At 40.2% G+C, this 27,212-nt stretch overlaps 2 protein-coding genes across 10 annotated transcripts in view; one reads left to right on the plus strand and one right to left on the minus strand.

The window, feature by feature from the left end:
* Positions 1 to 27,212, plus strand: part of ncanb (neurocan b) — a 175,596-nt gene that overhangs the window by 46,568 nt on the left and 101,816 nt on the right. For both annotated transcript variants that reach the window (XM_082523078.1, XM_082523077.1), the window contains exons 3-8: positions 7,121 to 7,350; positions 7,457 to 7,625; positions 12,195 to 12,369; positions 17,894 to 18,021; positions 24,921 to 25,214; positions 26,155 to 27,024. In XM_082523078.1, coding sequence (XP_082379204.1) covers positions 7,121 to 7,350; positions 7,457 to 7,625; positions 12,195 to 12,369; positions 17,894 to 18,021; positions 24,921 to 25,214; positions 26,155 to 27,024 — 1,866 coding nt within the window. The remainder of the gene's footprint in view (positions 1 to 7,120; positions 7,351 to 7,456; positions 7,626 to 12,194; positions 12,370 to 17,893; positions 18,022 to 24,920; positions 25,215 to 26,154; positions 27,025 to 27,212) is intronic.
* On the minus strand, positions 178 to 16,235 carry LOC309699883 (uncharacterized protein). 8 transcript variants are annotated; one of them, XR_014274520.1, is made up of 5 exons: positions 16,039 to 16,235; positions 5,460 to 5,557; positions 818 to 1,098; positions 660 to 730; positions 178 to 530 (listed from the first exon to the last, which is right to left on the minus strand). XR_014274520.1 is itself a non-coding variant. In XM_082523081.1 (5 exons), the coding sequence occupies exons 1-5, from the start codon at positions 16,210 to 16,212 to the stop codon at positions 527 to 529; spliced, it is 399 nt and encodes a 132-aa protein (XP_082379207.1). In that variant the 5' UTR covers positions 16,213 to 16,235; the 3' UTR covers positions 178 to 526. The 8 variants fall into 8 exon arrangements, 2 of the variants coding, with proteins under 2 accessions (XP_082379207.1, XP_082379208.1); XR_014274521.1 differs by lacking the exon at positions 5,460 to 5,557 and having other exon boundaries at positions 818 to 881; positions 1,034 to 1,098; positions 15,596 to 16,235; XM_082523081.1 differs by lacking the exon at positions 5,460 to 5,557 and adding an exon at positions 15,596 to 15,681 and having other exon boundaries at positions 818 to 881.

A 27,212-nucleotide genomic window follows, 5' to 3' on the forward strand; every position in this document is an offset into this window, starting at 1 on the left:
TCAGAACTAATCTAACTGTATCATAAATAAATACTTGAGTAAAAGTGCAACAGAAAATTTCTTAGGAACTCAACAGTTGCAAATCTGTTTATTTTTACACAATTATGTTTCTGATAATCATATATGAATTATTAGTAAGGCATTTACCTATTGCAGTTAAATAAATATAAACCGCTTCCTGTGAACTGTCTCTTTATGTAGCACCTCCCAGGTGAAAGCAAAATCTCAAAAGAGTTCAAGCCGTGCCTGCTGCTGTGCAGTTGTATGTGTTGTATCGACTGTCATTTCTTAACACAGTAATCAACAAATAGCGGCGTGACTCTGTCAGACAGCTCGTCTGTCATGATTTATGACCTGCACACACTTGTCCACACACACACACTTACACAAACATATAATCAGCTGGCATGCAGGCAGCAGAAGTGGAGTGCCGACGACTGCAGAGGGATATACTCGATCAGTCCCGGGAGCTCTTGACTGGCAGGTTGGCAGCTGTGATGTTGGCAAATTGAAGACAATGCTGCCTTTATCTTTGGAAAACCCATTGCAAGCCCCATGGAAAGAAAGAAAAGGAGGAAGAATAAGAAAGAGAGAACGAGAACAAGGAATGATGTTCTCAATTGTGTTCCTATTACAGTGAAAATGCCATTACCGCCCACCTTGTGTCTGTGTGCAGCTCCGTGCCAGCTATATAAAGGCTCTCCGACTGTTTAATAATTCGAGAGCACCTCTAATGGAAAAACAGATGGGTCAGTGGTGATGATCACGCAGATGCCTCTGTGAACCAACAGAGAAAATGGGAAAATCTAAGCTCTACCTGCAGGCTGCTGGAAGTGGATCTTCCGGGAAGAGTTGCACGATGTGTCCTGTTACACCTTACCCTTCTCGTACCCATGCAGGCAAAGACACAAGATGAGGTCAATAAAAGATCACCTGGTGACATTTAGAAGAGTCCTCCATAGCACCTTGGGTTTTGCTATCCAATGTTGCCAGTGGACAAGTTTTACTGAGCACACGCTCCCTTTTTGAGCACCTTTCTGCTTTGTATTGACATTCAGGATTTCCTCTTGTCTTTTTTCACCTCACAGCCAGCCAAGCCTTGTTTAGAAAAAAGAATGACAATGAGAAATATGAAACAAGGATAGATAACAAAACAAAAGAGCCTTGTGTGGGTTATGCCTGTGACAACATTTCCATCTAAATGCAGATTTCAGATAGAGGTGGCACTGGCGCCCTTGCTTGTTTACATTCATTACCATGGAGGAAGAGAGCAATGTTGTTGTTTGTCTTGTTTTTTTCTTTCTTTCAAAATTCCCCCAGTCCCCTTCGAGATGTAATTTAGGCTTTTCAACAAGTGAATCGGCAATTTCTTTTATTTAATTTCTCTGAGCAAATTGCAGCACTGGCCATGTAACAAAGATAAGCATTTGTCCAAATAAAGTGGACAGAAAGAGTGAAGAGTGGGCGGGAGAATGTGAATGAGATTTTGATTGTGAAACTTGGTTGGCTACATTTAAAGCTTTGTATCGCTTTTGGCAACATTGGGGTTGTTACCCAAATGACACTTACGCAGGTGGAACTTGGCAAGAAAATGGCAGGCCAATTAAAAGAATAAATTTGCCTATTTTTGTTCTGTGCACGCTTTAGGCAAGGAAGTTTGTAGGTTGATTGTCTTCTGGGAGCGCGTTTCACTCTATTTGTGTGTGTCCGGGCATGTGTGTTGGGAGGAGGGGCACGTGCATGAGTGTGTGACAATCAAAGACGAGTGCCACATCCTCAAGGGGGATAAAGCAAAGAGCGTGACAGCAGGTAGTGGAATCTGATAGCCTCTCTTCTGAAAGATGTTTTTTTTAAGTGCGCTTCTGTTTGTGTTTGTGTGTATGAGCATGAATGTCTCACTTTGTCAATCTTTACACATCTCCTGCTGAATCATAACAGTGCATGTCTACTTTTTCCATCATCTTCTCTTGACTCCCTTTCCACATCACATCACTTCAATTTTCCTGTTACACATACCCCCTGTTTCTTTTTTCCTTTTCTTTCTGTTCGTTTGGATATTGGGTTTGTTTCTCTCCCATTCCTTACCTCCTTCCAAACTCATCATCCTGGACTCTGTCATGATTGAGTCAGTTGTGTATCTTTTAGATTACTTCTGCAAGTTCTTCTATCAATGCAAAATGATATTGTTGCTGCCATCAAGTAAAACAGAAGTCAGAAGTAAATTATTTCCTGCACGTCTACTCTCATACCAGAGAGCTCAAGTATTTTCTGTGCTGTTATTGACAAAATTAATATGAATAATTTATTAGAAATTATAAGCATCCCAATACACCTGGTAACCTTGATGCTTTGATAAACTTAAACCTTCCACTGAGTCAACATTCAGCCGATGTGAGCTGCTCATTATATAAAAACATTGCTTAGTAATCAGGACTAGTGAAAGTGCCTGAAGTCATTTCATTATTATTTGCAAAAAGGGACTTTCTCAGTGTCACCGCTTGCCTTGACTGAAGGTGTCTAAAATATGTGGCACTCTAAAACACTTTGCAAAAACTTAATCAGATGCATTCCCTGTGCAGCTAAGCAGACCAACAGTGACCACATGAGCTGCCAGGCAGGAGGAAAAGAGGAAGACCACAGAGGAGATTTATGGAAGCAGTGAAGGAAGACATGCAGAGGGGTGGTGTGACAAAGGAGGATGGTAGAGATGGGATGAGCAGAAAGTTAGATGAATAGAAGAGAGAATGACATCACAGTCCAATAAACCCTCAACAAACATGGTTGTGGGAATATGCTTTACTTTCTACAAAATCACCTGACATAAACCCCAATGGGAGCATTAAATACTGAGAAAGTCAAGCATTCATTACATGGCAAGAGGCTATTTGGAACAGCCATGCTGGCAAAACAGTGGTATCCATGGTTTACATGAACTTGTGGTGTCTGTTCAGCTGAGATGTATGGTTTCATATATATGTTTTATATTTTGATAATAAAATTAATATTGTTATTGATTGAGCCTAACAACGCAGGAACTCCAGCAACACGTAAAGCTAAAGAGGAACAACTTTTGTTGCTATTTACTGATTGAGCCACCAGAAAATAAATATGAGCATTCATCTAACTAAAAAAACATTTTTTTAATACATAGGCGAGAAAAAACAGTAATCAGAAAAAGGTGTCTTCTCTAAGTAGCCACATGGTAACAACCCACACTGCTTTGCTTATTTATTCCTCACCTCCCCTTCTTGTCTTATCGTTCTGCTTTCGAAAGCTTCATGCATTTTGTTTCACAGGTCACCTCACTCGACGGGCTGAACGCCTCTCGAGTGCAAAACGAGAGGCCATTTCAGAGCACAAATGCTGTTTGATGTTGCCATGCCAAGCAACACAGATCTGTCGGTGAGGGAGTTAAACAAGTAGCATTTGTCTAAGGCGATGTCACTGGGAGAAGCAGAGAAGTGGGTATTAATGTGTGTTTATGCGTCTGTGGGGAGGTGAAAATGTGATGGGAGGGCTGATGTTAAGCTATCAGGGAAGAGGCACTCATCCTCTTAGCTTGAGCAACTGCAACAGGATAAGGGCTACAGGAATGAGCAATGACAGCTAATCATGCACATTTTTTATGTGTGTTCAAAGGCACATTAACTATCCAGTAAGGGATGAAATGTGGCAGCAAGGTTTGTGTGTTATGTGTGTGTGTCTGTGTGTGCAGAGCAGAGAGTGTGCACTTGATGTTCCATGAATAGTAAATAAGAGATAAGATTTTTTTTTTCCACTTGCAAGTACACACACACATTCACATCATATTCCCCTGTTGGGAGCATTGCATTCAGTGGCTGTCAAAGATAAGGCAACTAATTCAAAGTTGAGTCAGAATGGTGGAATAAGTGAATTTTTACAGAAGGGCTAAGGAGGATCAAGTCCTGAAAACAATAATAATAATAATAAAAAAATAGTATATCTTTATACATATGTGGAATAAAAATACAAAAATAAGAAAAAGTGAGTTGAAAAGCTCATCTGAAAGCTGGCAGGTGGTTGTACTGCAGGGGACGAAGAGGGAAAAGAGAATGGCAGGAGATGGGGAGAAAAATGACAAGGATGGGAGAAGGACGGAGGGGTTGAGCAGCTCACGCAGCGATGCGTCTGTGATCACTGGAAAAGCACTGTTCCAGAAATATGCCATTTAATTACAGGCAGGACAGGCTGACCTTATAGCGTGTAGTACTTTAACATGGATTCAGACAAATAGGAATGGAGCATGACAGCGGAAACCGACACTAATAAAAGAAATCGGGTAGGCTCATTTTCCCCACCTCACTGTCTGTTTCACAATCCTTGGCTGTGCTAAATTCTTTATTTGTTTTTTCTCTCTACTTGTCTTTTGTCACTCATTCTTAGCAGCAGCTGTACCTGTTTGATATAGATCTTCAACTTCTCTGCAGGTCAAATTGTGTTTCTAATTATTTGCTGACTGACTGACACTACAGGCCAGTTTTAAAACATGTTTTATTAATAAAGTAACTTACTGTGGACCCTGGTCTGTTCCCAGAGTTTTTGAAGTCTCAGTTTCTTATTTATTTTTAGGTACTCTCTGTTTCTTTGCTTTAAGGTTTCTTTTATTCTTAGTATATTGTTGTTTAGTGCTGAGGTTTTATTTTCAATTATTCCTGACCATTATAATGCTTGTTATCTTTTAGTAATAGATACTGTTTACATTCATGAATTTATTAATCCCTGTGTGTCTTTCCTCATTTTAAATGAAACTGGTGTTTATATAGTGCTTTGCTATTCCAATCATTTTAGTAGTACAAGCCTTATTAATGCATTCACATTCATACAACCACTTTTATCTATGGCTAAGACTTTTAGCCTAACATTCAGACGCTCACACTTTGATGGATGCATCAAGGGCAACTCTGTCTCACTCAGGAACACTTTAACATGTTTTATTTTTATAGTTACTTGTCTCTTCTGTCTTGATTGTCCTCACAAGTGACTCAAGTGACTCACACTTGTGTCTCAGCTGTTTCCACTTCCCTGATTACCCCATCTGTATAAATAGTCCCATCTTCTCCTCAGCCTTTGTCTCACTATCTTATTAGCGCCCTGTGTTAAGTTCTCGTGTGGCCTGAACGATCTTGGATTCTGTATGGGACTTTTGTTTACCAAAGACAGACAGCAGCATTAAAGATTTAAATGCAACTCATGTGAGATAGTTTTACAGTCTAGGGTTAGAGGGCAGAGCAGGGTGATAGTGAACAGAGTTCAGTCTTCTAACATCCTGGTGAATGAAGCTGTTTATCAGTCTAGCAGAGCGAGCCCGGATGCTCTAGAAATCTTCTTCCCAAAGGCAAGAAGCTGAAAAGGAAGTGTGAAGGGTGGAAGAGATGGGTGTTGAAAATGTCCATGAGGAAGGGCAGGAGGGCACAAATAATCTTGTTGGCTGCACTCACTATGGCTTGCTGGGTCTTCCGGTCAGCCGGTCTTCTGGCAGGAGGTTGTGCAGCCTCGGTTCCACACAGCAGCCAGCGAGGACACTTTCAATGGTGCCCTTGTAGAATGAATACATGATAACAATTGCTAATGACAAAAAACAATTACAAGAGCAGAAAGCTAATCGGGGTATTCCATATGTATTTTTCCAGCAACTAACAAAACTTTAGTCAGCCTAATTGTTTCCTGTTCTTCTTGGGGAATCCAGAGACACTGCTGGGCCAGATAGATATCACCCCTGAAATTCCAGGTCTACCCTGAGGTCTTCAAGGGAAGTTTCCCTGGAGGAATCCTGATTAGAGACCTGCACCACATCGCATGGCTTCTCTTTGACACAAGGGATCAGCAGCTCTATATTTCTAAAGCTATTCCCTGCCAGCCTACGGAGGAAATTAATTCATCTAAATGTATCTGCAGTCTAATTCTTTTGGTCACTACCCAAAGCTCATGACCATAAGTAATAAATCAAAGGATTTTCTTTCTTGCTCAGCTCTTTCTTCACCATAAGTCTGCTACACAACCCTCATCACTTGCAGCCCTACACTAACCCACCTGTCCATCTCACAGTCATGACTTCAGATTTGGAGGGAACAATTCTCTTCAATTAAACGAACAAAAAATACAATGAACCTTTCATGTAAGAATTGCTTTCCCAAAAGATTGAACCCTCCTGGAGTCATGGAGCTCAGCCAGGCATGGCTGCAAGAAATATCATTAAGCCACCCATCAGCTGCTGCATACACACAACTGTACATTGAAAATGAATGTGTTTCTTGGCTGTTTCTTGTCTTTGGGGCAAATTAGATAAGACAGCAACATTTTTTATCAGGATTCTTAGAAATAAGAGAAAGGAAGTAGTGACTGATAAGCGAACTATAAAAAAGTGAGATGAGGGGAAAGCGTTTACAGGTTAACCTCATTCATACACTGTGCACAAGAGAAACAAAGAAGTGGATAAAGCTCAGAAGTGATAAACTGCATCACTGTGTTGTTTTGTTTCCCTCTACAATGTAAATGAGCTACCTATATCTTTTCTGTGAAGGTGGCACCGGATTAGAGCATAAAGATAATGTATGATGTGTATTAAAGAAACTCCATTGAAAAAAGAGTTTTACACTGGTTGAAAACAAATATCAATAACAGAACTTTGCAGGATTTTGCTCAAGACACTACCTTTTCTTAAAGTCATTCATTTTAATAATATCCTGTCCCTGCATTTAGGATAAAATATTTTTATTTTTACGGTGGGGATGGTGGTGACTTAAACTGCAAAAAGAGGTGTGTAATATTGATCCTATAATTCATATCCACATTTGATGTATGGTTCATGAAAGCACCTTTGAAATCTTTTATATATATGCCTCCCAGTGTTAGATATCAAGCTAATGGTCTGTTGGATCAATGACGGATAATCAATAATCATAGGGACACAATGAGCTTGTGTTTTTTCCCTTCTACTCTACTACAAGAAAGATCTGATGGGGTAACGGAACTCAGAGGGAAAGCACATGCTTGACTCTCAAAGAAGCAACTAAGAGAAACCTGCTTAATGAGACAAAACATTTTGTTACTTCATTTACAAATGAAAAGCACTGATTTATTTCTCCTCTCCTCTTCTCAGGCTTAACCAGTGCAGATACAGTGGTGAATATGCGGAAGGTTACCCATCAGACCATAAGTGAGGAGCTTTCTAAAACAGTTCTGCTCCCTTGCCTCTTCACCCTCCGCCCCAGTGCTGGTTCATTCCATGAGCCACCCAGAATCAAGTGGACTAAGGTTTGGGGCCAAAGAGGCTCTGATGGCCTGCAAAAGGAACAGTCAGTCCTGGTGGCCAAAGACAATGTGGTCAAGGTACAGTAAACATATTTACCGTTAGTAAATGCTTGACTTACCTGTAATTTAGCTATTTCTCTCAAACATTTTTTTTTCACTATTTTTCTCACTCTCTGCTCCTCAGGTGAAGAAGGCCTTCCAGGGTCGTGTCACACTGCCTGGTTATAATAAGAACCGCTACAATGCCAGTCTCGCTCTGACTGGGCTGCGCTCTAGCGACTCTGGTCTATATCGGTGTGAGGTAGTGGTGGGCATTAATGATGAGCAGGACACAGTTCCTCTGGAGGTCACAGGTGAATAAAATGTAAACTTTTCTTTCACTGTGATAGTTATTTTAAATTTAAGGTAAAGTTTTCAACATTTCACCTACATTTAAATTACTTCTGGTAAAATATAGTGAGTAGTCACACTAGCATCACCCGCTCCTCACCCTACCTCTAAGGCAGAAAACTCCAGAAGTGGAAGATTTAGAGCTCGATAACCTCATCCACAAACTAGTAGGAAGAAAACTAGGCGCCAAGCATTTGGTGGCCAGATCTGTAACCATGATGCTCGGTCAATTACAGTGGAAAGAAATAGCATGAACCCCTGTCTAGCAAAGTCCATGTATCTACCCCATCCTGTGGATGCACCACCTGCAGGGATAGGCATTGATGTTGCGTTCAGTGTGAGCTGGGAGGTAGGCAAAAGTAGGCTCCAGGGTCTTTTTTTGTAAGCAGTTGCAAAATAAATATACCTGCAGTGCTGAATTACAATAAAACAACAGTATAATATTTGTGACTGGATGACTGATTCTGTTTTAAAATTGCTCCAGTTTCATTTCAAAATGATCCCAGTCACGGTCCAGATGATTTTAAAATTATTTAAAAGCTTACACTTCATTATTTAGTAGTGTGTACAATATCTGTGCAACTGATTCAGGATGTAGTATCTGTTATATAAAGAAACAACTTGGAATACAACGCAGTAGCAATTTAAAATTACTGCTAGTTCATCTGGTTAGATGTAGCATCATTAGGAGTGCAGACAGAATTACCAGTAATAAAAAAATCAAGAACTAAACTAATAAAAAGATTCAAAAACTCAAACAGCATATTTGGGGTAATCTTCATTAATTGTTTGTGTTATTATTGTAGTGTTCAGTTATACCACTGCCTCCTCTCATCCTAATCAGAGTTTGTACATGTAACAAACTTAGGACGTGACCAGGTTTTGTTTTAATTTGATGGCTATAAGACGAATTATTAACACTATTTTCAATGTTTTGTAAGAAAAAGAAAAAAGGTAGAAAGCAGGAAGTATCTTCATAAAAACTGATTATTTCTATTCAGTGTGTGTTGATGTACGCGATTACATTATGTATGCGTTATGTGTGTTTAACCAACACAAAGAACTGTCTCAGCAAATAACTGCCGCGCTGGTTGTGTATAGCTCCATTGTAGCTCTCAAGGTCTGCCACTATGAATAATAATGACCCTGTTTCCGTGTCAGGCTAGTACAATCATTACAGCAAGGGTTATTTACTGTTTATGTAGAATGTATGATGATAGGGAAAAGGTGAAGGAACTCAAACACATTAAACATCATTGACCTGGGCCATTCAGGTGCTGTTCATGCACTGAAAACCTAATGAAGCCAATAAGGTAGAAACCCAGCAGGGCACAGTGTTGTCAAATAGCATTGCACCGAGAGCTCTGTGTGGCTCTAGGTGGCTTAACTAAATAGGCAAACCATTTGTTCTGTCCAGGAAACCGATATTTGTGGAATACCACGCTACTTGGAGGTAGCTCGCTCTAGTGGAACTATTATTACCGTGTCTGGGTGTTTTATCTGCAAAGCTATCATAGGTTTTTGTCGGGGCACTCACTATTTTTAATAATAACCTACTATCATAATGACTGCCGGGAACTGATTGATGCATTAGGCACTGTACACCACGCCACCACTTACTACGAAGCCATGCTACCGCTAACATAACCAACAGAAGCTGTAAAAGTTCAGAGGACTTTTGGCTCCATTTTCACTCTTCATAGTAATAGAGACAGACTGCACTCAGTTTCTGCACATGGTTCAAATGTGAACACGTGCAAGCTTGTTAATGTCTGTGGGAAATTTGTGTGTGCCTGTTTGTAAAGACCACTATGCCTAATGCCTAATTTCAGTACTTCAACAAGGATGCCATCTGGTTTTGTCAAGTATGAAGAACACCTAATAGGTGCTCATAGAATACATTTCATAAGTGAGACCCCTGCCACTATGCTTAGGAGACCCTGTGTCCTCCCATTCTTGGCCAATTGATTAATACACCATGAAAACCACTCCTTCAGAGAGAAGCCAATTACGTAGCTGGCGAGGAGTAGCCTTCTCCAGGGCTTAGTCTTAATTGGAAGTCACGGTACATGGCAGACCACAGCCGTCCTCTCGCTAATTCTACCAACTGCTCAACATGTTAATTAGCAGGTATTGATACTGCTCAGCTGTATTAATATCATATTAATCCACACCACTCTTCTTATAGAGTAATTTGTGTGTTCCCTGATGTCCTCTTCTGCCATTTGTTTTTTTTTTTTTATTTCTCCCTTGTTCCCTCTGCCTTTCTTCCTCCTTGTTTTGTCTCCATCGTCTTCCTTTCTCCTGGCACATATTGACTGACCAATTGGCTGTGTCTCACCAATTACAACGCAGTGCTATTGATTGTGTTTGTCAGACTTTCTCTGTGGTGACATATGGCAGCTCACTGCTGTAAGAGCAGTGCATAGTGTATCTGCACTGACTATTGTTAATGTAACCTCTGAATGGAAGGAAACTACTTGAATGGCCAGATCATGTCAGCTATAAGACGACCATCTAGAAAAGCTGATATCAACTCTGCAAGTTTCTGAAAGTTTACTGGAGAGATTGAAGTTGTTTTCTTTTTTCCAAAAGTTTGTTTTTGTTTTGTTTTTTTCTTATTTTGTGGATGATGATTGTAGTGCATCGAACAGCAGTGTCTAACACACTAGTCTAAAATGTCACTGCTTTGAAATGTTTCCTCATATAGCGCTTGTGTAACTTACAGGTCAGCACTGCGACTGTTTAATTTTACTTTATGTTCTGTTGTTTCCTTTGTCACCTTTTCTGCGTTGTCACAAATTAGGAATGAAAGTGTGGTTTAGAAATCACACTCTGAACTTAAAATACATCAGTTGCAGAAAGATGATACAACCAAGAGGTGGGAGTAAACTATCTTTAGACTTGTAATGCATTGCTCAGTTTGTTAACTTCATTGTGACACATTCATTATTTACATGTTGTGCCTTTAATCCAATTGCTTGCAGTTCAGACATATGTGTTTAAAGTGATATGTAAATATCACTTGGCCCAATGTAGTAGAGTTACTGTTGCTCCTTTCAGAATGGCACAAAATGTTCAAATGCTGTCAGACTAGCTGTTTCTGTATTTGCTGTGTTTATATTGTCAGACTTGAAAGTGGTTCTCTCATCCATGGCCAGAAAGCAAGTAAGTGATTGTATTTTCAAAAAAATTAGCACTTTGAAACAGCTCTTACCGCTCTGTAATTTAAACAAAAAAGGTTGATCATTTATTCAAAATTGCCTCATTGTATTTGTTGGGTTAAATAAAGAAAAATAATTATACATTTTTAAACACTAAAGCACATTGCGCCATATAATAATTCAAGTGTCAAGAGACACCAGCTCCTGATTAGTGTAGCAACGAGGGCATCATATGGTGGCTTTCTGTTTTTCCCTTAGGAGACTGTGTGGGGATGTACAAAGATGCATCGTGGTAAAAATAGATGAGATGAGGTATTGTGCATTCCCTGTGGAAAGGCACTGGGTTTCCCATGCTGAGAGGAAACCCATTTATCTCTCTGGTGCATGTGTTAGCCAGCAAGCTACAGTAGCATCTATGTTTGGACAAAACCCCGCAGCCTCAAAAGAGAAGGGATGGAGGCTGAGAAATTAGGAGAAGAGAAAAGAAACAAAACATTTCTTCTGCCCGCAACAGCAGATGCACTGCTGGTGCTGTGGGAACTCTCTCTGTCTACAAATGGCCCTGCTTACTCTCTGCGCTAAAGCCTGGAGTGTTAATGCTCAAATTGTCACAAGGGCCCTACGTCTCACATAGGAATATCTGTCACTCTCCCAGACAATGCCAGCGAAGATAAAGGCGATGTATTAGTTGCCAAACAGCCACTAGCTTTCATGTTGCTGGATGCACATCAGGGGCACAGTGTTGTGTGAAAGGCAACCAGAGGTGTGAACTGAAGGATAAACACTTGAACTTGGATAGACCTTCTGATGCAGTTCTATTCCAGGTTCGATGGAATATACTGTGTCATGTCTTTCTACTTCAAAATTTTTAACCAAGCTTTTCATATTCTCTGCCTATTTTTCTTTTCACTTTGGTTTAATGCACGCATGGTTTTCCTTTTCTTTGTCTGTCTTCTTTGTCATTCCATCATGGGTTCAGAGGCAGGCGGCGTGCAGCAGGGGGACACTGTGTTTGTACTGTTAAATCAGTCAAATAAACATCACCACTGTTTGTCAATCTCTGTATCCAAGGGCAACATCTCTTTTCTCAAATAAGCCAACCGACTATCCGATGCAAATGAGACTCACGTACAGAGGTTCCTGAATCTGAATCCTGTAGTTTCATATCACACAGATGGAACAATGTCAACACCTGATGAGGATGTCAAGGGGGCTTTGTGCACATATGCCTGTGAGCATGTACATGCTCATGTTTCGATGGTGCAAGGTTATAGTTCATAAATACTTTGGTGAATTGAAGGTTGCATGTTATGTATTCGTGTTTTTTGAGCTTCCTCTTTATTTCTTATCACAATTTCTTTGCTCCAGGTGTGGTATTCCACTACCGGGCCCCTCATGACCGCTATGCCCTGACCTTTGCTGATGCCAAGAGGGTGTGCATGGAGAACTCAGCGGCCATCGCAACACCTGGTCAGCTGCAGGCTACCTTTGCTGATGGCTATGACAACTGTGACGCTGGCTGGCTTTCTGACCAGACTGTACGGTGAGGCTTTTCAAGCTGGGTACAAGAGCTATTTGGGTTTTGTTGGAATAAAATTCAAGAATACATTATTCAATATGACTAGTTAATATACTGGCTGAATTACTACATTCTAGAAACTGTATATAAACAATGTAAATAGCTTCCAGGTCTTAAAAAAATATATCCAGTTTTGAAGTGCATTAAATCTGCTTTCTTTCTCCTCTGTCATTACTTTCTTATGATGTGATGGCCCAAATCACTGGTTTCAAGTTATTTATTCACAATGTCCGTTTTTTAAAATTCTGGCCCAACGTAGAATGGCCTGGCTAACCGCCCACCTCACTGCTGCTAAATTTAGATGTTTTTTGCTTCTATCATTAATTACCCTTTTATTTACCCCAAATCACTCAAATCCACTCCCCACTCATGGAGTCTGCTTTAAATAACACAAGATGTTCATAGCCAGTTCACAAACCCAAGTGACTCCTCAGTCTTTTTGTGGAATCTGTGCAACAAACCCCCATTAAATAAAGGGTATCATCAGCAAATCCAGAAGAAAAATTGTGAAAAAAAGACATATTTTCCCTCTGGCTAGAAATGACAACAAATAAGCTGTGTGACTCTGAAGTCTTGTTCTGTATGTCTGTAAATTTTCTCCCCAACAAACACAACAATGTCGACAAAATGTCGTCACCTGCAGGTGTCTTTGGTTTCATTCTACAATACTGGACTTATTTTTCTACAAGGTTTGAACTGTGAGTGTTAAACAAGAGAGAAAAGTGTGAAATGTTCATCCCTGTCTGAGAAAAGTGTATAAAGTGTGTAGTGAGGGCTTTTACAGCCTTAAAACATCTATAATAATTGGCTAATTTGCAGATTTCACCTATCGCGGGTTATTTTTAGAACGTAACTCCCGTGAAAAACAAGGGACCACTGTAATGGGAAATGGCATGGGTTCATGCATAGTTTCATAACATGTGTAAGAATTGGTACCCTCAATTTATTTGAATTGTTTTCTGCTAATCCAATTGAGAAAACCTGGGGTAAATTTTAAAAGGTCATTAATGATAGCTGAAATGAAAAAACAGTGGTGAGCAGTTAGGCAGGACGCTATGGGATAATGATCTAATAGTGCCAAAAATCACAATCACTTTCTGTAAGCTCTGTGTTTTCACTTTCATAAGGCTTTGTCTGAAGTTCATCTATGTCACTTGATTGGTGCTTTTCATTGGCTGTGACTTAAGAACGCACATGAGTTATTTAAAAAATCCCAACAACATTTGACTGAAGGTATTTTTGGGGATGACTGGAAGAGGTCTTCAAAACATCCATTACTTTGGTGATTTTGTATGGTGGAAATTGACCTTGTAACATGCTTTGAACGCTTTGCTTGATCCTTTTTGAATCCTCATTTATGTGGTTTAAAGATATATGCACAAAATTACTTTCAGCAAGCCCAACCCCATTGGTTGGGATTGCTATGCTCGAGGTGTAGTCATGAGGTTTGGTGAAAAATATCAGTCAGTGTGCCAAATTTCAAGTTTTAGAGAATCTGTGAGGAAACTTTCTTCGGTTACAGGCAACACATTATTTATCCTATAGACAGTGGCGTGTCTAGAAAATTTTTGTTGGGGGGGCCAGGTAGGGGCACAGATTTGGAGAAGGGTGGCAGATTTAATTGGCAGATAATGTTTAAAAAAAAATTCTACCAACCCTTAACCATAATTCAATAATCCTATAAACCTAATAACCAAATGCACTTTTAACTCTTATTAGAATGAGATTTTAACCACTACGGTGCAAAGTTTTTAGATACTGCGTTGATAAAGTACAAGAGATACAATCAGTGCTTTGTCAGTGTTTACTCAGCATTCAAGGACAGCAATATTTGCATAGTATTTTTACTGACATATACTGCACATATGTTTTGGGCAAAAACATTTTTGAATATTAAAATACGAACATTTGTAGCAAACAATTGACAAATTAGCCAGTTCCAATGTAAAACTTTCTCTGCCTGTTAAAAAAAGAAGATAATCTTCTCACAAACTGGTGTTTGATTTTGAAACAGGAAAAAAGTGGAGAAACAACTGAAAAGACTAATATTTGAATAAAACCTGAAAGCAAGTAAATACTTTCTATGCTGCCTTATGGTAAACTTTGGTAATATTGATAAAGAACAACACTGGCTGATGATGAAATACATTCATTCAGCTGGCATGGTGACACTGCCAGTATAACCTGCAGGGCTGGACTGGGACAGAAAATCGGGCATTTTGACTACAGACCGACCCACCAGGTATTAAAGCCATAAAGCCTTTGAATGAAAACAAACCCTGTTGTGACAGTGATGTACAGTCTTTTTGGTATATGTATGATTTCTATACATTTTACGTCAGATAAAAACTTTGGTTGTAAGATTTAGATAATTATTTAATAAAAGCTAGATATTTTAAATGAGAATAAGAAAGAAAAGTATTTCTTTGTTCCCCCTTTCCCTGTTAATGCCCTACCTGGCCCCCTGGCAAAACTTTGCTAGACCCGCCCCTGCACAGTTACCAGCTGTCAGCTACATAAAAAAGGATCCTGGTGGGTGGTCTTCACGTTTCCCTCTCACCAGATATCCAAACCGACATCATGACCAGCAGCTTTACAGCTGTGGCTCCAGCAAACATCAGCTGATACTAGAAATTAATATTAAATAAATTCTAACAACAGCCGATCAAGCTTAAACGTGCTGCTGTTGTTTAGCGCCACATCTGCTGGTTTCGTCTTTCTGGCGCAAAGTGGGCGATAAACAAACAAGAGAGAAAAGCCGATCAGCTGATCATCGATCAGTTTCATGATTGAAGTAGCAACAGGAGAGGCAGGATGAGAGAAGAGGCAGCTGTGCAGCGTAAAGACAGAATAAATCCAGCTTTGTGTCTTTTTCCATTCTAGCTGAAGTTCGGGACAAACTGCGTCTCTTCTCAGCTCAATACGAAACGTGTAATATTTTCTCTGATTGAGGGACCATTCCATTTTTTTAAGGAGCCGTTGGCAACTCTACTAACTAACCTTATGAATAAAATAAACTTCACTATCAGTAACATCATAGCAACCGAACAGCTGTATAAAAACTCCAAGCTGGCTAGAACGCAGTATGAGTTATTGCAACTGACAGTAAAAAGTCAGCACAACGAAAATAAACTCCACCTAAACTTAGTTTATATCTGACCCAGATAGACTGCAGGTCATGACTTCTTACCTGAAGTTCAGTTCACCTGACACTCGGACTGGTGGCTGCCTCGGGGCTCTCCTCCTGCCTCCCCTTCCCTCATCCACCTGCTGCCTCTGTGGAAGCCCCGCCATAGCCACCACCAAACAACGGAGTTATTTCTACACATCGACCTGCATCTGGCCAATCCACCACCTCTCATTGTTCATGCCGTTACAAAAAAAATAAAAAATAAGTCAAATAAGCCCGATGGCCAGTCCAGCTATGTTAACCTGCAACCAAATCTGCAGCTCCATACAGCAATGTTACGACTTAGATTACATCTTATAACTCATAACTCTTATGTTAGCTCCCCTCTGTAGCATACTGTCTGAAATATTCCACGGCTGCAATAATTCTTTAAGTGTTATTTTTTCCTTGGTATTCTAATTTCGCCGAAGTTTACTAAACTCAACAAACTTAATATTACTTACCGGGACATTTATTCTGTCCTCATTTTCTTTCACCGAAAAATTGTTTCCTGCAGTGACGTCTTTCGTTCTTGGCTCTCCTACCTTTGCTAACGTGATGCACATAGCGCAGAAGCCGATGCTGCATTCACTTACACTCGGATATCTGAGCGTCACCGTGAAAACATAATCGGACATTTGATATTTGATTGAATTTTATTGTTTTGCCTTTGGGGTGACACCTGGGGTGGCCAGTCTGGTTGGGGGGGGGGTGGCCTGTGCCCCCCCAGGCCACCCCGCTGGACACGCCATTGCCTATAGACACTGACTGACTCATAGATTGCAGCTGAACTTGACTTTTAAATAAGTTATCTATCTAGTTCTCATACTAACACGGTTTGCTGAAGAGAGTTATCGTATAAAACCTCTTTCAAGCAGTAGATAAGACTAATATTTGTGATTGCTTTCCTCACTATCAAACATTATAACAAAAGACAATCTCTAAATAATACGTCTACAAAAACACAAGTTAATGAACTATCTATAAGTATAAAGTATCAAAGTTTGAAAGTCATTGTGATATTTTGGGGGTTTTCATAGACTTGATACTGTGCAACATAATTGGACCTAATAGCTTGTTTGTACACTGGAAAGGCAGTTTAACTACATCAGCCCCCTCTGAGCTGCCTGTCAGCCATGTACTTCAGCTTGCCACTTTCTGTTAAATCCCTTTTTACATTACCAGTCAGAGCCTGCCTCTCCACATTGTTTTCCATATCAGCATTTTAATTTCAAATTGCCGTTGCTCCACTTGACAAGCACACTGACTGTTGTCTGCCTGACAGTTTTTCACAGACTTCCTGCGGCACGACTTCCTTGCCTTTTTCTTTCTCGCCTTCCATCCCGCACTCCTGTTGTTTTCACTCGGGAGCTACCTAATTGGTCCAGATCCAGGAGGCTCTGACTGCACATCAGCCAGGAGGAAAGTGTCCAATTAATACTTGGTGAAAAAATATAGACATCAACCGCCATTTCCTCAGACACCAAGCAAAAAGAAAGTAGCTGCGGCCTGAGACACTAAAAGATTTTGTTCTCTTCTTATATCACAAGCATGTCTGTCTTCTTCATGTATATTTGATTGCGCATCTTTTCCAAGTGCTTCATAAAGTCCCTGTATGCCCAGCATAATCTTTTAATCAGCCTCTTTGTTTGCACTGTGGTGCTGCAGGAAACAATGTTCTTGTGGAATAATTGCTCAGTTGGAGCCTAAATATAGATTGTTGATGTTGTTTTTTTCTTTTTAGCCCCACAGGCATGCCAAGCCACCACACAAATTCCTGATTCTTTTAACCTCTTCTTGACTTTCTATCTCTCTTTCTTTCTCTTTCTAAAAGCTCGAGCATTGACAGTCTTATACTGCTAGAGCACTAAATGCATTTTCAAACGATTTAAAATGAAACGATTTGGTTGTGAAACTCACACCGAGGGCAGAACAATTAAAACAAACAAGATAGTGTATCCATTGAAGTGCTTGCCAATTATTTTCCTGCGGTTGTTGTCGCATATTGTGAATGTTACTATATTTCTTGCTTCCAACCAGATTCAAGAGAGGACATCTCTGTGTTTATTTTTCATTAGTACTTGGGAAATATATTTTGGTCAACTCTGAGAGGAAGATATGTTTAAACTTATTGTATTTCAGGGCAGGCAATGATAAAAGTGTACCTTTTATCTTATTTTGTATGCGTGTGAACACAGACTCATCCCAGGGGAGCCAAGTCTCTGGCTGCTTTTTTCATGGCCAGGCTATATTAATCTCACTCTCTTTTCTTCTCTCACTCTCTCTGTCATTGTCCCTATCTCTTGGGTTCCTCTGCAGGTATCCCATCCAGTCACCACGGCCAGGTTGCTATGGGGATTGTGAGGACTCACCTGGAGTTCGTAACTACGGCAATAGGTCCCCTGATGAGCTGTTTGATGTCTACTGTTTTGCTAAGCGTCTTCAAGGTAGGAGTCAGGAGCTTCTACCATACATTTGAGTTTAGTCATGCATGGGTCCACTAAGCCGAGGGTTCGCAGTGCCAGAAGGCTGTGACCAGGCCTTAATACTCTGTTAGCACAGTGTAGAGAAGAGCAGTGGGAGAGGAAAGGGAGGAGAGTTTGTTCAACTGAGGGAGATGCAGAGGCCTGAAGGCAGAAGCTAAGTGGGTCAGTAGTGTTATCATAAAAGTTTGCTCTGATTTGCAGCGCCACAAGAAGAGGTGGCACTGGGCACATCTTATGTATCCAAAATCTTATTTACCCCATCCCCAATTGCTGCATGTTGTAAACGCAATAGCTTACACAATAAAACTGGGAAATCTATAGATTTGGTGTCATGCTTATTCCATTTTTATCGTTTTAATCTTTATTGTGAGATTTTTACAAGGATGTAATAAAGATGTCATGGACTGTGTGTCAAAGATCGGCTGTGTGGGAGTCGAAGGTGGACTGCAATAGAAAAAGCAAAACAACCTTAATCCTGTCTTGCAAAATGTAAACAACGCCTAAAAACAGGGCCATAAAATACAAATAAAAGACAACAAGGAACAAAGGAACGCAAAGCAATGAGGGACGACGTGGCAAACAACAAGGCGACTCAGACGACATATACTCACATGATAACAAGGTGGAGAGGTAACGGGTGAGAACACAGCTGAGGATAACTTAACATAATGACTCAGAAGGAATAAAAAAATAAAAATGGGAACAAAACAGAGACTAAACAAGCCATGAAAACACAAGGGAGGCAGGAACACACAGGAACTCAGTGACTTAAATACCCAACTTGAAGTAAAAGTAAAAACAGAAAATATAAATATAAAGAAACCGACCAGGAAATGCTATTACAAGAAAAATGTCAAAACAAATGATTCTCAAAGCCAAAAGAATAATATTATACAGAAAACTCAGAACCCTGACAGCACACTTATAACTGCAAAAAGGTAGCGGAAAGCTCTCTTTACACATTAGAGACTTAATATAGATTTACTTTGCAAGTTAGGGGGCATATCCTGATTTCATAAAGTGTTGCTCCACCTTTAAGTTGTTCTCCAAGTTGGCTGACTTTTTGCCTATAGCCTAAATCTGTTAGCGTCACATCATATAAAATATATAACAATTGAATGCATGTTTGAAGCATTTTTACAGAGTATTCTGTTCAATGCCAGTTAGCTGGAAGCATTGCAAGACAGATGGAGACAGAGTTGGTTTTCATACATCAAAATCAATGGTTGTTGGCTAGAAATTGGAGGCCTGCTTTGGTTTTCTCTCGCAAATGTCCATAAATCTTGAATGATAGATCTGACAACTATGTCAGTGTTTACTGCAGCACCTCAAAGCCTGACGATTATAGCAAGAGTAGCTGGTAGGCTGCACCTTATAAAGCTGCTACTGTGCAAAATGAAAGTCCTCCAAATCTACAAGAACTTCAAACCATTTTTAAGGATTAGAGAAGAAAGATGGCCACGTGATCAAGCTATTTAAACGTTATTTAAAGAAAACATTTGTACTTACATCTTGAAATCAAATATTGCAGTGATGAAACATTTTCTGTCATTGTCTGACTTTTTCTTTTTGACTGAATGACAGAAAAATCAGACGGCCGTCCATCATTTTTGACAGATTAGAAGAATGGCCTGTATTTGTATAGCAAATAATTCATATGCAATAGTGACAAGAACAGTGCTCACAGCATTGGTGACTTCTCTTTTTCTAAACATAACATCAAACATTATACAGAAATATCCTCCCTCAATTTCTTTGGGTGCATCTGTGACCACTGCAGGTCATAGATGGATTCTGTTGCACCCTGATACAGAAGAAACGCATGTGGTCTCATGTAAACACAGTATTGCTGACCTCTGATCGCCTCCCTGGGGGCAGCGTTTCTAGACTCGTCCATCCCACCCATCCATTCTCTTCAGCTATAATAGAGCAAGAGGCGGGCTGCACCCTGGACAGGTCGCCAATCTTCAATATATGAGGTTATGATGAGGGTTATTATATAATTACTGACAGTGGCCCCATCAGTTATCTTACTTTATCAAGCGAGCATCCTGTTTTCGTCACATTTGGTTGTTTAATAACAATGGTTGGAGTATTTTAGTGTCACTTTGAGTAAAAACTTATGTGCTTCTTGTGGTGTTGACATGAGGAGTGATCCCAAGGTCAGTGAAACTGTCTGTCCTTTCCTGATAAATGCATGTTCTCTACTCTGTATTAAACAGTGACTGAGTTGTTTCTTTATTATCTTTTTATTGAATATATTTCTTTATCAGGATAAATTAAAATTAAAATGACTGGTAATAATAGATTATGATGGACATTTTATGACCCTGTCTGTCACAATGACAGATGATGCAACCTCAGCTTGAAAGACATCAAGTCAGCCAGTGACCTTTATGATGCTTATTCCTCTTAAAGAGTCATTGATGTGCTTTGAGATTTGCCTTCTTTCTTCTCAAACGTCTCAGTTACATTTTTAGCCCTCTATTCTTTAATCTCAACATTGGATACACAGTATTTGTTGCCATCTTGATGAGGACTGAGCAGCGGCTAAACACCAGGGGGAATTATGGATATAAATCAATTAAACTAGTTGATAAGTTTTATTGTTTTTAGGTCAAATTAACAAACATATCTAACATTTTGCTCCTCCCGTTTGATTTAATTGGTGACTGAAGCCTCTCCACTCATTACTTATCTTAGATAGATGACAGCTGTGCAAGTGTGCTCAGGCATCACAAGTTCACTACCGCTCATACTACATGACAAGCTCTATGAGTGCAATTTACCGTACGTCCAGTGTATCCTTTGTGTAACGCAGTATATTTAAGCTGTCAGAGCTCTGATTGCTCTCTTGTTGCCACACTGCTATGATAGCCCTTCTTTCAAGTGTTAGTGCTGTTTTTAGAGAATATTAGATCACCTCCAAAAATCCAACTGTAGATTGTAAGTATGTGTTCCTCAAGGGGGAAAGTGATTATCCCCTAGCGTGGTGTTTCCTCTAGGGGAATGATGGGCTCAGTGCTGAAATGGCAAATATTAACACTGCATATATTCGTCATTCACACCATAATCACGTCTATGCCTGACTGAAATTAAGTGTTTGTCATACTTTAACCTCGTGCAAATTCCAAAGCCCAATTATAATAACCGGCATCCGTTTTTCTAATAATTTTAACACCGCATTCTGACCTGCAACAGGGGTTACTTTATCTAGGTCTCTCAGTATGAGGTGTGCAACTGTCATTAAGCATCATAGTAGTAAGAAAGCCATTCCACTATTTAAAGACAATATTAACACCTAGTATGGGACTGATGTGCTGAGAAGAGAAAATTGTACGACAATCTCTATACTTTATATCCTGCAGTTAAGAATGTTGTTCAGTGGAATTAACAACCTGATTGAAGTAATCAGCAAATAATTGTCTGCAGTCAAAGCAAAATTCCTGGGTGATACATAGCTGGCGTTTCATTCATTAATAAGAAAACAACAAAAACTAAAAGATGAATTAATAAACTCAGCAACAGACCTTTCTCTACATGTACAAAAGCTCAATGGCGTGTCCAGCGGGGTGGCCTGGGGGGGCACAGGCCACCCCCCCCCCAACCAGACTGGCCACCCCAGGTGCCACCCCAAAGGCAAAACAATAAAATTCAATCAAATATCAAATGTCCGATTATGTTTTCACGGTGACGCTCAGATATCCGAGTGTAAGTGAATGCAGCATCGGCTTCTGCGCTATGTGCATCACGTTAGCAAAGGTAGGAGAGCCAAGCACGAAAGACGTCACTGCAGGAAACAATTTTTCGGTGAAAGAAAATGAGGACAGAATAAATGTCCCGGTAAGTAATATTAAGTTTGTTGAGTTTAGTAAACTTCGGCGAAATTAGAATACCAAGGAAAAAATAACACTTAAAGAATTATTGCAGCCGTGGAATATTTCAGACAGTATGCTACAGAGGGGAGCTAACATAAGAGTTATGAGTTATAAGATGTAATCTAAGTCGTAACATTGCTGTATGGAGCTGCAGATTTGGTTGCAGGTTAACATAGCTGGACTGGCCATCGGGCTTATTTGACTTATTTTTTATTTTTTTTGTAACGGCATGAACAATGAGAGGTGGTGGATTGGCCAGATGCAGGTCGATGTGTAGAAATAACTCCGTTGTTTGGTGGTGGCTATGGCGGGGCTTCCACAGAGGCAGCAGGTGGATGAGGGAAGGGGAGGCAGGAGGAGAGCCCCGAGGCAGCCACCAGTCCGAGTGTCAGGTGAACTGAACTTCAGGTAAGAAGTCATGACCTGCAGTCTATCTGGGTCAGATATAAACTAAGTTTAGGTGGAGTTTATTTTCGTTGTGCTGACTTTTTACTGTCAGTTGCAATAACTCATACTGCGTTCTAGCCAGCTTGGAGTTTTTATACAGCTGTTCGGTTGCTATGATGTTACTGATAGTGAACTTTATTTTATTCATAAGGTTAGTTAGTAGAGTTGCCAACGGCTCCTTAAAAAAATGGAATGGTCCCTCAATCAGAGAAAATATTACACGTTTCGTATTGAGCTGAGAAGAGACACAGTTTGTCCCGAACTTCAGCTAGAATGGAAAAAGACACAAAGCTGGATTTATTCTGTCTTTACGCTGCACAGCTGCCTCTTCTCTCATCCTCCCTCTCCTGTTGCTACTTCAATCATGAAACTGATCGATGATCAGCTGATCGGCTTTTCTCTCTTGTTTGTTTATCGCCCACTTTGCGCCAGAAAGACGAAACCAGCAGATGTTGCGCTAAACAACAGCAGCACGTTTAAGCTTGATCGGCTGTTGTTAGAATTTATTTAATATTAATTTCTAGTATCAGCTGATGTTTGCTGGAGCCACAGCTGTAAAGCTGCTGGTCATGATGTCGGTTTGGATATCTGGTGAGAGGGAAACGTGAAGACCACCCACCAGGATCCTTTTTTATGTAGCTGACAGCTGGTAACTGTGCAGGGGCGGGTCTAGCAAAGTTTTGCCAGGGGGCCAGGTAGGGCATTAACAGGGAAAGGGGGCACAAAGAAATACTTTTCTTTCTTATTCTCATTTAAAATATCTAGCTTTTATTAAATAATTATCTAAATCTTACAACCAAAGTTTTTATCTGACGTAAAATGTATAGAAATCATACATATACCAAAAAGACTGTACATCACTGTCACAACAGGGTTTGTTTTCATTCAAAGGCTTTATGGCTTTAATACCTGGTGGGTCGGTCTGTAGTCAAAATGCCCGATTTTCTGTCCCAGTCCAGCCCTGCAGGTTATACTGGCAGTGTCACCATGCCAGCTGAATGAATGTATTTCATCATCAGCCAGTGTTGTTCTTTATCAATATTACCAAAGTTTACCATAAGGCAGCATAGAAAGTATTTACTTGCTTTCAGGTTTTATTCAAATATTAGTCTTTTCAGTTGTTTCTCCACTTTTTTCCTGTTTCAAAATCAAACACCAGTTTGTGAGAAGATTATCTTCTTTTTTTAACAGGCAGAGAAAGTTTTACATTGGAACTGGCTAATTTGTCAATTGTTTGCTACAAATGTTCGTATTTTAATATTCAAAAATGTTTTTGCCCAAAACATATGTGCAGTATATGTCAGTAAAAATACTATGCAAATATTGCTGTCCTTGAATGCTGAGTAAACACTGACAAAGCACTGATTGTATCTCTTGTACTTTATCAACGCAGTATCTAAAAACTTTGCACCGTAGTGGTTAAAATCTCATTCTAATAAGAGTTAAAAGTGCATTTGGTTATTAGGTTTATAGGATTATTGAATTATGGTTAAGGGTTGGTAGAATTTTTTTTTTTAAACATTATCTGCCAATTAAATCTGCCACCCTTCTCCAAATCTGTGCCCCTACCTGGCCCCCCCAACAAAAATTTTCTAGACACGCCACTGCAAAAGCTCAGCTGGGCTTGATTTGCACAAAAAAATGACAGTATATAGGTCTTTCGCTGATTTGTCAATCTTTTCTAATTTAATCTGCAATCTATAAAAATTAGCACATTTTCAGCACCTTTTAAATGCCTATTTAAGCATCTTCTAACTTTAGTTCTGACAAATAACACCTCATATATCCCCTTTCTGGCTCTTTCCCATTTTATTTTGCTTGGATCTTGACCTTTTTAACTGTTCAGAAAAACTGAAGTGACATTCTTCTTTCTTGACATAAATCTCCTAGATCCTCGTATCAAATGTGTTCTTCTGTTTTCTGCTCCTCATTCTTACTGTCCAACCCTCCAGCTTATATATTTTTCATCACCACACCCTGAGCTGCCAGCGATCATATAAATGCATTTGTGCTATGTTCTTCTTGAGCACTCTCTGTCTTGCCTGTTTTTGAATTTCTTCTTTATCAGCATCAACAGCACCATTCTTCAGCCTCTTTTTTCTTCTTTTCTTTTATTCGCTGTCTGTGTACTTAGATCTTCTTTTTTTAAATGTCTTTGATTTCAAACAATTTCCTTTAGTCAATACTTTGAATTACTGATTTCCTTTTATTATTGCAGGCAACAATAAATGCCTTCTGCTTCCTCACTTCTAGTCTACACCTCTTACTTTTTTTACAGTTCACAAAGGAGAAAGAGAAAATGTCTAGAACTGACTGCCGTTATAGCACCTTAAAAGAAAATACTAATACGGTTCAACCAAGAAGAGACAGACACAAACCCAAATTCATTTAACATCAGTTTGCAATACCAAATGATCCAAGAATCAACCAGCACTCAAAATCCTGCTACTGCCAACCAACAAAACAAAAATTTTCTCGAGGCTGAAGTGCTTTTGCTCTGTAATACAACTCAACGCTTCTTTTTACACCTTCCAGGTGAGGTTTTTCACTCCACAGTGCCAGAGAAGCTGAGCCTTGCCACCGCCTCCACTCACTGCCATTCCCTGGGAGCCCAGCTGGCTACTGTTGGGCAGCTCTTCCTCGCCTGGCAGGCTGGTCTTGACCAGTGTGATCCCGGCTGGCTCGCTGATGGCAGCGTTCGCTATCCCATCAACGTCCCGCGGAAGAACTGCGGCGGAGACGAGCCTGGGGTACGGACTGTCTACAACAACCCGAACCGGACTGGGTTTCCTGACACCGCAGCTCTGTTTGATGCCTACTGCTACCGAGGTACTAAGCCTTCTGCGATAATGAAGGTGATGCAGTTACATTGTGGTAATTGCCATGGTAACGAGCGTTGTATCTGGGGAATTGTTTCCCCTTCTGATTTTTAATTAACATGAGATGTTGGTGTCACACATGAAGGAGTTGTGAAGAGACTGCGACATTTGTTTCCCCTCAATGGATATCAGGGCTTGTATGTTGTGGGTTGCTGCGCTTGCAAGACAGAATGGAAATGTGGATCAAATAAGAGTGAGAGCATGACTAAAGCAAGTCTAGCTGGGGTCTGCAGTGACTGTGTCTGGCCTTGTCCTCTTATCTGCTGACACACGAATAAGTTGGGCTCATCTTCAAACCGAATGAACTATTTTGTTCACTGTTTGTAGCCAACTTCTTCCACCAACACACACAGAATAAGAACTGATATTATGAGAAGACTACAAATTAATATTTAGGTAGGAAAAAAGAAAGAATGACAATTTCATCTTTCACATTGTCAGCCCATGAAAATGTAACTGAAGTGAAACATCTGCATAACCCAGTAATTTTAAAGTAAACAAGAACAGCGTGAGAGCAGAGCAGCAGTGAATCTGTCAAAACAAACAGCTGACAGATGAACCTCTTCATAGCACCAACAATGCTGAACGCAGATTTACAAGAATAATGTCTTTCAGATAGCTAAAAGTAGATAAAAATGGTAATGGATTTTGTTTATTAACATAGATATGGTTCGTGTGAATAATATTGTGGATACAGTCACATTTATATATTTGCTGATTTCAAATGGTTGTAATTTTTTGTAGAAAAACAGATCTACTTGTGATATCTATAACACATGTGTGTCCTACTCTGGATTTAATCTTCTTAAAAATAAGGAATGTGAGGTTTTGGGCTGTGTTGTAAGGTAGAAGACAAAACAAGTCAATTGATGTTTGATTGTGTGTTTCAGCCCACCAGCCAGCAGGGGTGCAGGCTGCGGAGCCACAGCCTTTGTATCAGACACCTCACCTGGCAGCAGAGGCCATGTCCTTATTAACCGAAGCCCAGGATAGTGCCTCTATTCCTAAGACTTCCACCTGGACTGGCCTTGTTGACTTAGATGAAGTACGAGTCCCGTCCATTGCTGGAATCAACAACTCATCTGAGATCTCCGAAGAGCATGTGATCACCCACTTAAGGCCTGAGGAGGGTTGGGATGAAACTCAGGATGGACCTGGAACGCCAGAACCCAGCCAGAATGAGTCACACAGCTTAAATAACAGCAAGACTCTGGGCGTTTCTGACCTTGAAACCTTCGAGAAGCATGGAGGCTCTGCCCATGAGGAAGAAGATGGAAGCTACTTTGGATCTGAGACCCCAACATTATCCTCAATTTCTACTTCCACGCCCCAAGTTCAAACCAGTAATAGTATTCTGACTGACTTTGTTAACACTCTTATGAGGCCTTTTAGATACTGGACTCAGAGTGAGAAAGGCGATGATACAGAGAAAACACCCATGGTGCCAGACGAAAAGACAACAAATAACCAAACACAGGGGGAAGCGCCCAGCAGGAACCCAAGTTTTCCAAAACCCAGTGGGAAAAAAGGCAGCATAGATAATGCCATTATGGAGCACAGAAGTGGCACTTTTTCTTTCAGGAGTCCGGTGACTGAGCTGCAGAACTCAGAAGAAGGTCTTTCCAGTGAGGAGAAAGAGGTGATGCCATTGATTCAGTTAGTACCTGCAGTCCAAAGCACAGAGGCAAGTGGTACGAGCAGCCCTCCAGGAGAGAGAACAACGAGCCCCATCGCTGACCACACTCAATCTGCTGTTAAAGGTATGCGTTCAGCTTTTAATTTGTATGTATATTTCTATCTACAATTCAACTTTACCCTTTAAAACAAATAACTACACGTGAAATTGAAACAGAAATGAGCCTAAATTGAAGCTGTTTTGTTTCAAATGGAGGCGGGGTGCATTTGAATATCTCTGGTAAATATAGAATCTGTTTGTGTCATGCCTTTT

Source organism: Aulonocara stuartgranti (genome assembly GCF_965226115.1).
Source record: "Aulonocara stuartgranti genome assembly, chromosome: 23".
NCBI lineage: Eukaryota > Metazoa > Chordata > Actinopteri > Cichliformes > Cichlidae > Aulonocara > Aulonocara stuartgranti.

Excerpts from the sequence above, each read along its gene's own strand:
- LOC309699883 (XM_082523081.1), bottom strand. The coding sequence starts at position 16,212 with ATGTCCGATTATGTTTTCACGGTGACGCTCAGATATCCGAGTGTAAGT. Across the intron at positions 882-15,595 it reads TCAGGTGAACTGAACTTCAG|GGTAAGGTGTAACAGGACAC; the intron begins GTAAGAAGTCAT and ends GGGTACGAGAAG. Across the intron at positions 731-817 it reads CCACTTCCAGCAGCCTGCAG|AGGTGCTCTCGAATTATTAA; the intron begins GTAGAGCTTAGA and ends TTTTTCCATTAG.